Here is a 12788-nt window from a genome sequence, read left to right on the forward strand (position 1 = left end):
AGGAGGCATCGCCATCATCCACAAGAACACCATCCGCATCACGACCAGCACCGACAACTCCCCACCCTCCGCCGAACACCTGCACTTCCAGATCCACACCGACCCGAAGACCACCCTCAGAGGCACCCTGATCTACCGACCTCCGGGACCACGCACTCAATTCAGCGAGGACATCGCCGACTTCGTCAGCCCGCACGCCCTCCCCTCCGCCGACTACATCCTCCTGGGGGACTTCAACTTCCACCTGGAGAACAACAACGACTGCAACACCAGCACCCTGCTCGACAACCTCGCCAACCTTGGACTCAAGCAGCTGGTGTCCACCCCCACCCACCTCGCCGGACACACACTCGACGCCATCTTCTCATCCAGCAAAGACATCACCTTCAGCCACGCCACAGAACTCCACTGGACGGATCACAGATGCATCCACTTCACCTTCAGAAGAACGACGATCCACCACCACCAGCAACAGGCTGCCCGAAGAAGCTGGAACAAGATCACAGCCGACCAGCTCGCCGCCTCCCTGAGCCAGCACCCTCCGGCCAGCTCAGCGAACCCCAGCCAGGCCGCCGACAACCTCACGAAGTGGATCAGCGACTGCGCGGACGAACTCGCCCCACTGAGGACCCCGCCCAGAAGACCCGGCAGCAAGAGAGCCCCTTGGTTCACCGACGAACTCAAGAGCTCCAAGAAGTACTGCCGCGCCCTCGAGAAAGCCTGGAGAAGGGAACCCACACTGGACAACAGGACCACCCTCAGGCTTGCCACCCGGAAACACCACCAACTGATCCGCATCGCCAAGAAGACGGCTTTCAAGAACCGACTGGACAACAACGCTCACAACTGCAAGGAACTCTTCAACATCGTGAAAGAGCTCTCCAACCCCAACGCCGGAAGCAACGACATCACCCCTTCGCAAGACCTCTGCAACTCCCTCGCCTCCTACTTCCACAACAAGATCGCGGACTTACACAACAGCTTCAGCACCCATCCGACCCACGCCACGACCGCAGCAACGCCACCCACCACCATCCTCCGCGCCTGGACCCCGGTCAACACCGAAGACACCGTCCACACGATGAACTCCGTCCACTCCGGATCTCCGACAGACCCCTGCCCTCACCACGTCTTCAACAAAGCCGACGCTGTCATCGCTCCCCACCTGCGGGACATCATCAACACCTCATTCGACACCGCCACCTTCCCCGAGAGCTGGAAGCACGCCGAACTCAGCGCTCTACTCAAGAAACCCACAGCAGACCCCACCGAACTCAAGAACTACCGCCCCATCTCTCTACTACCGTTTCCAGCCAAAGTCATCGAGAAAACCGTCAACAAACAGCTGGCCGCCTTCCTCGAGACGAATGGATCCCTCGACCCATCACAGTCTGGATTCCGGGCCAACCACAGCACCGAGACCGCCCTCATCGCCGCCACTGACGACATCCGAGCCCTGATGGACAACGGGGAAACAGCGGCCCTCATCCTCCTAGACCTCTCCGCGGCTTTCGACACGGTCTGCCACCGCACCCTAGTACAGCGCCTCAGCAACGTCGGAATCCAGGAGAAGGCGCTGGAATGGATCGTCTCCTTTCTCAACGGAAGAACACAAAGAGTCCGCCTACCACCGTACAAGTCAGAGGCCACCGAAGTCATCTGCGGCGTCCCTCAAGGATCCTCACTGAGCCCGACTCTCTTCAACGTCTACATGAGCCCTCTCGCGGCCATCGCACGCCAACACAACCTCAACATAATCTCCTACGCCGACGACACCCAGCTGATCCTCTCCCTGACCAACGACGACCCCGCCGCCGCCAGAGCCAACCTGCACGAAGGGATGAGAGAGGTAGCCGAGTGGATGACGACGAGCCGCCTGAAGCTGAACTCAGATAAGACGGAGGTCCTCATCCTGGGCTCCACGCCCTCCGCCTGGGACGACTCCTGGTGGCCCCCCGCCCTGGGCACCGCACCCAAACCGACAGACCACGCACGCAACCTGGGTTTCATCCTGGACTCCTCCCTCTCCATGACCAGGCAAGTCAACGCCGTCTCCTCATCGTGCTTCAACATCCTGCGCATGCTTCGGAAGATCTTCTGGTGGATCCCCACGGAGACCAGGAAGACCGTCACCCAGGCCCTCGTCACCAGCCGACTGGACTACGGCAACGCACTCTACGCCGGAACCACCGCCAAGATCCAGAAGAGACTCCAGCGCATCCAGAACGCCTCAGCCAGACTCATCCTCGACATCCCACGTCACAGCCACATCTCCGGACACCTAAGAGACCTGCACTGGCTCCCGATCAACAAGAGAATCACCTTCCGCCTCCTTACCCACGCACACAAAGCTCTCCACGACCAAGGCCCGAGCTACCTCAACAACCGAATCAACTTCTACGCTCCCAGACGCCACCTCCGATCTGCCAGCCACGCCCTCGCCACCGTCCCACGCATCCGCAGAACCACTGCTGGAGGAAGGTCCTTCTCCTACCTGGCCGCCAAGACCTGGAACTCCCTCCCGGCCGACCTGTGCCTGACCCAAGACCACCTCTCCTTCAGGAAGAAGCTCAAGACCTGGCTGTTCGAGCAGTAGCGGCACCCCCCCCCCCCAAGCGCCTCGAGACCCTACGGGTAGGTAGTGCGCTCTATAAATTTCCTTGATTGATTGATTGTTAACTGCTGCACGCTCGTCTCAGCTCCGATCTGCTGCTCGTAAAGCAGCTCATGGAACTGCCACCGCCCCTGAAATTCTTGATAGTATGAGAGGGTGGTATGAAAGGGAGCATCTGTATTTTACTGAGGTGTTTGCCGGAGAGGTCCTTGAGTTGTTTAGGAAATATTCTGAGGAGTTAGAGCCTAAGGATATAACAGATGATTATAAGCAAATGCGTGATGGTCTTTTTGTTTTCTCCCAGGTGGCTGATACAATCAGGCGTTTGGTTAAACTTCGTGTTGATGCAGTCCGCTTGCGAGAGGAGAAAAAGACTGCAGACGGGGCTGTGCAGACCTCTCAGACCGGCATGGCACAAGCTTCTACCTCCGGAACAGATAAGATTATGATAGTCCATGCGAAACCTATGCGGGAGGCCGCACCCTTGTATGTTCCTCCTAAACGACAGGGTACAAGCGATGATAAGGCCTCTCTTGATGCAAAGGGTTATTCTATTTATAATTGGGTTTACACTCCTTGGAATAGGACGGATGTTATGGCACTTAAAACTGCATTGCCTGATCCGCGGAAAAATCCAGCCGCTTTTTATGAGGAAGTTGAAGGTGCTATTAGTTCTTGCACTATGACTTTGCCTGATATTGATTTATTTTTCGGATTGATATTACCACCTGATATGTGGAGAACTGTTCGTAAAATTGATGATCAGGTAGCTTTTGGGGCATTATGGAAAGACTTAGAACGAATGGATGCCGAAAGAGAACCCGCACAGAAGCCATGTCAGTTAATTTTAGATCTCCCTGCAGTTATACTAGTTAAGTTGAAAACGATTATTACCCCTAAAAAGATAGATTGGACTGTTTTAGCATCTTGTAAGCAAAAGGCAGATGAATCGGTCTCTGATTTCTTTACACGCTTTGAAGAAGCATTCCACGATTTTAGTGGCCAGTCTTTGACAGATGACACAGGCAGACATCTGTTTGTCGATAAATATGTCGCAAACCTGTTGCCAGGAATAGCTAGTCGCCTAAAGGCCAGTGAGAGTTCATGGACCACGTCTTCCCCGGTCTCCCTTTTGACTATGGCCCAGTATTATGAGCGCCAGGAATTAGAGGCAAAGGGTAATGAGGACAAAAGACTAAAGAATTGAAAACGAAAATTATGTTGGCTCAGGCTTATGGTCCGTCTTTCAGAGGTAGCGATAGAGGTGGACGTGGGTCTTATGGTTCAGCTCTCACTTCTTATACTCGTTCGAATTTGTCTGCTGACCAGTGTGCATACTGTAAGAAATTTGGCCACTGGGCTTCGGATTGCCCAGCACTACGTGCTTCGCAGTATACATGTGGTCGGGGACAAATGAGAACTCGACCAGGATATTCAGGGCCTAGAGGAAACTCAGGTGATCGTGCTAGGTTTGATACTAATATGCGTGGGCAGGATGGGTTTAACACTTTTGATAGAAGGAACCAATATCAAATGTGTGATTATGTGCCATCTGATTCTCAAGATTCTGCTCATGCATAGGATTGCCTAAGATGGGGTAAGGAATCAGTTGAAGTTCCAGTAGATCAGAGGGGTCCCTATGTTACCGCAAATGTTCTGGGCTCCACTGATCAGTTTCTGGTTGATACAGGAGCTACTCGTAGTGCCTTGTCTAAACAATTGGTTCCAAGGGCTCCCCTGTCTGGCTTAACCGTTACAGCGATAGGTTTCGATGGAACCCCTTCCCTTTGTCGCAACCACTTGCATTCCATGTGGATAAATGTACTGCTCCATGTCCATTTTTGCTTTCCCCGAATACACCAGACAATATTGTGGGTCTTGATATGCTTAAGTATTTCAGGGCTACGATACGCTGTTCTCCAGAAGGTGTCCGTGTTATCTTGAATGACAACCATCCTGTGGCGGAGAGAGCTTGTCTTGTTAAAGAGGATATTGCATTAGCTTCACTCCCTAGTACTTTGTGGGCTACTTCAGATACTGATGTAGGGCAAATGGTTATTCCACCAGTACATATTAGTGTCAAGGAGGGCGCTGTGTTGCCACGTTTGCCTCAATACAAAATTTCACAGGAAGGTGAAGAAGCACTCACATGTATTGTTCGTGATCTTATTGCAGTGGGGGTTGTTGAGGAAGTTCCCTACAATATTTGTAACAGTCCGATTCTTCCTATTCTGAAAAAAGATACTGACACTAAGGTCTACAGATTCATTATTGATTTGCGAGAAGTTAACAAGATTGTAGTACCACAATACCCCGTGGTTTCTGACATAACAACACTTCTTACTTTGGTCCCCCCAACTGCGACTACATTTTCTGTGATAGATTTGAAGAATGCTTTATTTTCCATCCCTATTCATCCTGATAGCCGATATTTGTTCGGTTTCACTTTGAATAATCGATCGTATAGATTCTGTAGAGTTCCTCAAGGCTATACTGAGAGTCCTAGTATTTACAGCCAAGCATTAAAAAGACAACTTGATTCTTTCGTTTTGCCTGAAGGAGTGGCTCTCATACAATATGTCGATGACATTTTGCTGGCAGCTGACACCCCTGAACAGTGTGAAAAATGTACTTTGTCCTTGCTGTCCTTTCTTGCTGCCCATCATCACAAAGTATCACGAAAGAAAATGCAATATTGTAGACTGAAGGTAACCTACTTAGGTCACCTTCTGTCTAAGGAGGGACGTGCACTTACATCAGATCGCATTCAAGCCATTTTAGACACACCAGTGCCCCATACTCAGAAAGATGTCCGTGCATTCATTGGCCTTACTTCTTTTTGTAGGCAATGGATATTAGGATTTTCACATATTGTTAAACCCTTGTTGGCACTTTTTACCAAAGACACCCCAATGCCCCTTCCATGGACAGATGAGTGTGAGACTGCTTTCCGACAGTTACAACAAGCTCTTTGTTCAGCACCAGTGTTAGGAACTCCAGATTATACGAAGTCTTTTTCATTATATGTACACGAGAAAGATGGATGCGCATTGTCAGTTTTAGTGCAGACACACGGCGACAAACAGCGTCCCTGTGCATATTCTTCAGCAGTTCTTGATCCTGTTGCTCGTGCGTTACCTGGGTGCTTCCGTTCAGTTGCAGCAACAGCTGTGTCAATACGTCAGAGTGATGGGATAGTTTTGTCACGTAAGTTGTTGGTGCTAGTACCCCATGCGGTTGATGCCCTTTTAAATCAGACGAAGATGCAACATTTAACTAGCACTCGTCTGACAGGATATGAATTGACATTGTTGGCCCCTCACATTACACTAAAGAGATGTGCGACATTAAACCCAGCCACTTTGTTGCCATACCCGGTGACTCAGTCTCAGTCACAGGAGTCTCATGATTGTATATTCCTTACTGAGGAACAGACAAAGGGTCGTGTTGATTTACAAGACACGCCCCTTTTAAGTGTCGATGGGGAGCTATGGGTTGATGGGTCCTGTTTGAAGTTACCAGATGGTACAACGTCCGCTGCATATGCAATTACAACACTTCAGACGGTAGTTGAGACAGCTCGTATCCCACAGAAGTCAGCTCAGGCAGCTGAGCTAATAGCATTGACACAAGCGTGTGAACTCAGTACTGACTTATCTTTGAACATTTATACAGACAGTCGCTATGCCTTCGGAGTGGCTCATGATTTTGGGCTACTCTGGAAGGAGAGGGGTTTTCTTACATCCCATGGGGTGCAGATAATGCATGGAGAATTAGTGCATAATCTCTTGACTGCTTTAACATACCCGAAGAGAATAGCGATTGTTAAATGTAGCGCACATAAGAAAATAGTTGATAAGATAGGGCGAGGCAATGCTTTTGCAGACCAAACAGCCCGTGAAACTGCCATGCAGCGAAGCACCACGTCCATGTATGTAGTAAAGTCACAAGCTGAACGCTGGCATGATACCAGGCAGGAAGTGCTAGATATGCAGAGATCTGCTTCTGCAGAAGAAATTGAGCAACGGTCCAAGGAAGGAACATTGGATGATGAGGGCTGTTGGAGAAATAAAGAGATGAGTAAGTGGAGATTGCCGACAGCTTATTTACAACCTATGATTCATATGGCACATGGGCCGGCACATGATGGAGCCTCCTCGATAACGAAATTGCTTACGCAAGTTTGGGAGCATCCAGAAATTGCCGGCACAGCTAAAAAGATGGTACAGTCCTGTCTGATTTGTCTTCAGCATAACCCTGGAAAAGGGACACAAACTCCAACAGGAGGGTTTGCTACGCCAACTGCACCTTTTGAAGTCTTGCAAATGGATTACATCCAGCTCGAGCGCTGTAATAACTTAAAGTATGTCCTAGTAGTGGTATGCGCCTTCAGTAAGTGGATTGAGGCATACCCTACGAAGGACAATACAGCTCTCACCACTGCAAAGGTGCTTTTGAAGGAATTTTTTCCTAGATTTGGTGTTTGTAAATTTTTATGGAGTGATAACGGTCCCCATTTCATTGGGCAAGTTGTCGAATATGTCTTGAAGGGGTTAGGAATAAAACAAAAGTTCCACGCCGCCTTTCATCCACAATCAGCAGGGTTAGTGGAGAGGTATAACGCCACACTTAAATTAAAATTGGCGAAAATACTAGCCTCCACATCCCTGAAATGGCCAGACGCGTTACCTTTGGCACTGTTGTCCATTAGATCAGTGCCACATTCGCGGTCTGGCCTTACTCCCTATGAGGTGGTGTTCGGCAGGCCTATGAACATTTGGGGAATTCCTAAGCCACGTTCCCTACACGACGTACCGTGTGTATTGATGAGTGACTATTTAGCACAATTGACTGACAGTTTGGTCTCTATTCATCAACAGGTTCGAGAAGCTCTTCCGGACAGGTCTGCAGGTGAAGGCCATGGACTCCGGCCTGGAGATCAGGTGATGATCAAATCGTTTCAGAGGTCGAGCAGCTTGGAACCGAGGTGGCGCGGCCCGGAGCAGGTGCTCCTATCAACGAGAACTGCGGTTCGAGTGACGAATAGGAGGAATTGGGTGCACTCCACCCACTGCAAGAAAGTGCCGTCTACCTTGGTGGATCCTGTTGCTTTGATCGACCATCGGGACATCTTGGATACAGAGAAAGGCCAGGCCATATCACCTGACGAACCTGAGGAAGACTTCCCGGACCACACGGTTCCTGGAGTATCCCGATACCAACTGAGACCACGGAAAGAGCCTGCATCGTCGAAAAAGACTGGTTGAGCAACCTCTCTGGGTTAGTGAAACGGAATGCCGATGTGGCAAGGGGGGGGGATCAGTTCTGTGTAGTGTAGCGACACCCGTCTTGACCCTCGGTGAAGAAATCAACGGCTGCCCAGGGATAAGAGCTCCGACGGTTGTTTTGACAAATAAGCTGATCATGTACACAATGAGATCCACTGTTTCTAAGAGGAAGATCATTTGTACTATGGGGTTTGTTGTTGCTATAGTGGCTGTAGCAGTAATAACCTGGTTCGTTGAGAAGGTGGCTCCTGCTCGAGAACTTTTGATTGCCACTACTCCGGTACCAGTTGAACACCACTACTTCACGCTTCCCTATCATGAACGGAAGCATCGACAATCCTACTTGAATAATACCTTCATTCAGATGTTGCATCATACTCACAATGCCACGAATACTACCAACTGTTGGGTGTGTGGGATGATACCTGCACATCAGAAGAAAGGAGGAACACCTTTTATTCCTCTTCCCTTTTCTCATAATGGTTCTTGCCAAGCTTGGTATGCGCTTTTGTTTGCATCTGGGAAACATACAGTAGGCGGGCTTCTTTTTCGCCTCAATAAAGTATGTTACCAAGACAACGATGGTTATCCTCAAGCCAACGGTACTAAATGGGAATGGGAAGAGTATCAACCGAACTATATTTCGACGCCATATATTTTCACAAATATGAGAACTTTTCCTAGTAATAAACAATTTGTGATTTCTGTTACTAGAGCTAAAGCAGATTTATGTGTAAGCAGTGTTGGAAGAATTCCAGTGGGGAAAAGTGAATGTACTGTGATCCTGCCTATTGAGGGTACAAATAATAGCACTTTCATAGCCTCCCCCAATACTTACTTTATCTGTGGTAGCCACGGATATTATCACCTACCTGTTGGATGGTCAGGCGTATGCTATGTATCTTTTCTATTGCCCCCTGTTTTTCTGGCACCTGCATCCTACCACCGAGACTTTAAGTTATTTACTGATATCTCTAAAAACAGATATAAAAGGACAATAAGTGTTGACGAAGTAGACCAAACAGATACCACTCTACAACGGTATGTTGATTTTAACCTGGGTTTGTTCTTCTTTGTGGGAGCTGCATTAAACAGTAGGAAAATTAGACGATTGACTAGAGTTGTGGAAGCTGTTACCAATCAGACAGCCTTGGCGCTTGGAAATATTACAGAGGAGCTGCAAATTGCAAGGATTGTAGCTCTCCAGAATCGAATGGTTCTAGATGTTGTTCTGGCTGATCGAGGTGGTGCATGTCGCATATCGGTAGCAGCTGTTGTGTATTCATACCGGATCACTCACCGTCAGTGTATAACGCAATTTCAAAACTGCATAAGATCGCTGCAGAAATTCATCCAGAGACTGGCACCTGGACTCTAGCTGGATGGTTCTGGACTCTCGTTTCTGCTTGGGGCTGGAAGCTATTAACTATCTTGTGTATAATTATTACTGTTTGATTTACATGCTGCGTATATATTCAATGTGGTCCAATGTTTTGCTCCATTTGCATTTCTGCTTGTATACCTGTTAAAAGGAATATTGAAGAGATCAAGGCCCAACAAATGTTGAATGAAGGAGTGGCCGAAATAATGTTAATAGATGTAAGAGATGCATATTTAGATTATCCTAGAGGAACAGATGTCTTCAGCTAATGCTAAAAGGGTCGTCTGTTGTAAATTGGCAGCGATTGGATTAGCATTAGCGGAATCCATCTGGTATTTAGAGGCTATCTTGTCCATGTTGTAGAATCCATTTTGTATTTCTGGCAGCCATTTTGTTTGCCATGTGCTCACCATGTGCTTTGTCCTCCCTTAGTGTTGACTGCTCTTGTAATCTGCCTAGCAATAAACTATATTTAGTATCTCCTACTTCCGCACATGCCCAGTTGAGTTTACAGCTGCTAGTAGCATGTAACTGTCAGGATATGTTTACCAGTGTTAGCAAACTGTCAACTCCTCCCACTTGTCGACTGTGCAGTTTCTGTATGACTATATATGTGCATAACTCCTCTCAAGTATACTTGTACTGTCTTCTTTTAGCCCCTGTCTGGGTATGAAAGGACCATGGCCCTGCTGTTCAGTGTGCTACTTCATTCAATACCGAAGGGTGCTGTTTGAATGTAGTTCCACCTCATGAGGTCTATTAAACTCTGTATTTTCTATTTCAGTTTCTGTGCCAACTTCTTTCCAATAGTCTGGGGACTCTGTGCAGAGAAGGGCGAACCCCTTGCACTGGTAGGCCTAGCTGAGGCCTATTGTCTACACCATCCTTCTTCGCATGGACAATGTTTCTGCGGTCCGCTACATAAACCACCTCGGGGGGACCAAGTCCAAGCCTCTGGCAGAGCTGGCAAAAAGTTTATGGGAATACTGTCTAATGAATCAAATTTCTCTAACGGCGGAATACCTGCCGGGGGACCTCAACACGGTGGCAGAATGGCACTCTCGCCATCTTCGAGACTCCAGCGACTGGAAGCTCTTGCCATCCGTTTTCCTATCCCTTTCTCACAAATGGGGTCCTTTCTCGATAGACCTCTTCGCCTCATGCCTCAATTCTCAATTACCTCGTTTTTTCAGCTGGCGCACAGATCCTTCCGCTCTAGCGACGGATGCCTTTCTCCAAGAATGACCCCCACATCTCAACTATGCCTTTCCTCCGTTTCCCATGATCAATCGGGTACTCTCTCAGGTACGAGGGCAGTCGACGTCCTTAATCCTGGTAGTCCCGTTCTGGCAGTCTCAAGTTTGGTTCCCGTCTCTGTTAGAAATGGCCGTGGATTTTCCTGTCCTTCTCCCGGAACGAGAGGACCTTCTCCTCAATCCCCTGGGCTTCCCCCACAACCTGGTCCTGAACAATTCTCTGGTCCTGTCTGCCGGGAAAGTGTCCGGTCTTCCCCTGTTGACATCCTCATTTCGCAGGAAGCTTCTCTCTTTATCAGCAAAGCCTGGGCCCCTGGAACCTCAAAAGCGTACAAATCCGCTTGGTCTCTTTGGGCAAGCTGGTGTCTGGAACGACATATCGATCCCCTTTCAGCCCCTTTGAACTTTGTAGTTAATTTTCTGGCCTCGGAAGCCAGCGCGGGTAAGTCCTATAGGACCGTGAACCTGTATAGATCGGCCATTTCTCTTAACCATTCCCCTCTCGATGGCAAACCTATTGGCTCTCATCCCCTTATCTGCCGCCTGTTAAAAGGAGTTCGCTGTTCCAAACCTCCATTGGCTAAGTATTCTAGCTTGTGGGATGTTTCAGTAGTTCTTAAGTTGTTTTCTGATTGGCCAGATAATGCTTCCCTTTCCCTAAAAATGTTATCTGCAAAACTTACTATGCTGTTATGTCTTGTTTCCATCAAACGTGTTTCTGATGTTAAGGCCTTGGACATTTCCGGCCGTCAATTCTCTCCTACAGGTGTTATGTTCCAGATTCACAGACGAACCAAAACTAATTTGAATTCTGTTTTTTACCCCTATTTTCCCTCTCATCCAAAACTTTGTGTTGGTCAATGCTTAAAGATGTATGAACAAAGAACGGCTAATCTCAGAACGCCCTCCAATTCCCAACTTCTAATTTCCTTCCGCAAACCTCATCTCCCTGTTTCCTCTGCTACCCTTGCCCGTTGGGTGCGCTGGGTTATGTCCCTGGCAGGCATTGACGTCTCCGTCTTCGGAGCTCATTCCACTAGGGGAGCCATGGCCTCTAAGGCCTTTTGGGCAGGCTCCTGCCTCGAGGACATTCTGAGATCAGCTGATTGGACCAATGATACAGTTTTTCAAATGTTTTATTGTAAACCTATTGACACTGTGGCTTCTTTAGTGATTAATTTGCTTTGAACAAGCATAATAGGAGCCTCCGGTCTTGCCATAAAATGTAGATTTTCCTAGTTATTATGACGGAAAGTCTTAATTTTATTAAAGACACGGAGGCGAGTATTATCCCACCACTACACTACTAACATGTGTTCTCCCTCCCTTCAGTGAATCCAGCTCTACCCCCGGCATCATCGTGATTATCCAGTCACACATCGACAGGGGTCTTCTCCATCACAGAGTTTCTCTGCTTCCACTCCGGAGTCACCATCGCCGAAGTCTACAACTCTCCAGTCCTGGTCTTCGTTGGTTCAAGAAGTTTGTTCATTGACCTTGGCTTTTTCCTTGGTTTTGGCAATCGCCCCCCTATTTTCTGACTTTATCTGACCAGCTCGTCAGCGAAAAGAGGAAGCTGCGCAGTCAGTTATGACGTTTGTTATTACGGTTACTATGATTGGTCTAAGGTTTTCTGTTTTCTACGTCCCCATTGGCCAGTTTTATTCCCTGAGCCCCTGGGAACTGTAGTTTCTGTTACTTATCTTGGCTGCTATTGAATAAAAAGCAAGATAAGAAAGCATAATACTCGCCTCCGTGTCTTTAATAAAATTAAGACTTTCTGTCATAATAACTAGGAAAATCTACATTATTAGTCATGAATCATTAATGCAGCGCTAAAACACATTTTAAGTGCTATTTATATTTGCTGTTTCAAGTATGCACAAATGCTTATTTTTTTACTGTCCGGGATATGAAAATACCGGTTGTGCCACTATAAATTCAAAAAGCTGGCAACCCTAATAGGGAGATTGAATGGCAGATTTACAAGCCCCATGTGCAGCCGGTGCACCGGTGGCGCGGCCTGCTGAGAGATATTTACAAGCACAGATAAAGTCACCATGTGTGACTTAACCTGTGCTTGTAAATATTGCCCCTGTTCACGCATCACTGTGCGTGTTAGGGGCATGACATGTGTGTTTCTGTGGGTGTTCCCACACAAAACCCATGTCCACTGATGCATTTCCAGATTTACGAGAAATTGTAACTCTGGAAATGCGTCAGAATGCGTAGCGAGGTGCAACGAGGAG

The 12788-nt window shown here is 48.1% G+C and overlaps 1 protein-coding gene across 1 annotated transcript in view; it reads left to right on the forward strand.

Annotated features, from left to right (window-relative positions):
• LOC146801628 (uncharacterized) overlaps window positions 1-12060 on the forward strand; it is a 161287-nt gene extending 149227 nt beyond the window's left edge. Inside the window, exon 4 of the mRNA XM_085621098.1 lies at window positions 11872-12060. Coding sequence (XP_085477224.1) covers window positions 11872-11903 — 32 coding nt within the window. The 3' untranslated portion in view covers window positions 11904-12060. The remainder of the gene's footprint in view (window positions 1-11871) is intronic.
• The last annotated feature ends 728 nt before the right edge of the window (window positions 12061-12788 follow it).

Source organism: Triturus cristatus, chromosome 8 (assembly GCF_964204655.1).
Source record: "Triturus cristatus chromosome 8, aTriCri1.1, whole genome shotgun sequence".
In the NCBI taxonomy this organism is placed as follows: Eukaryota; Metazoa; Chordata; class Amphibia; order Caudata; family Salamandridae; genus Triturus; species Triturus cristatus.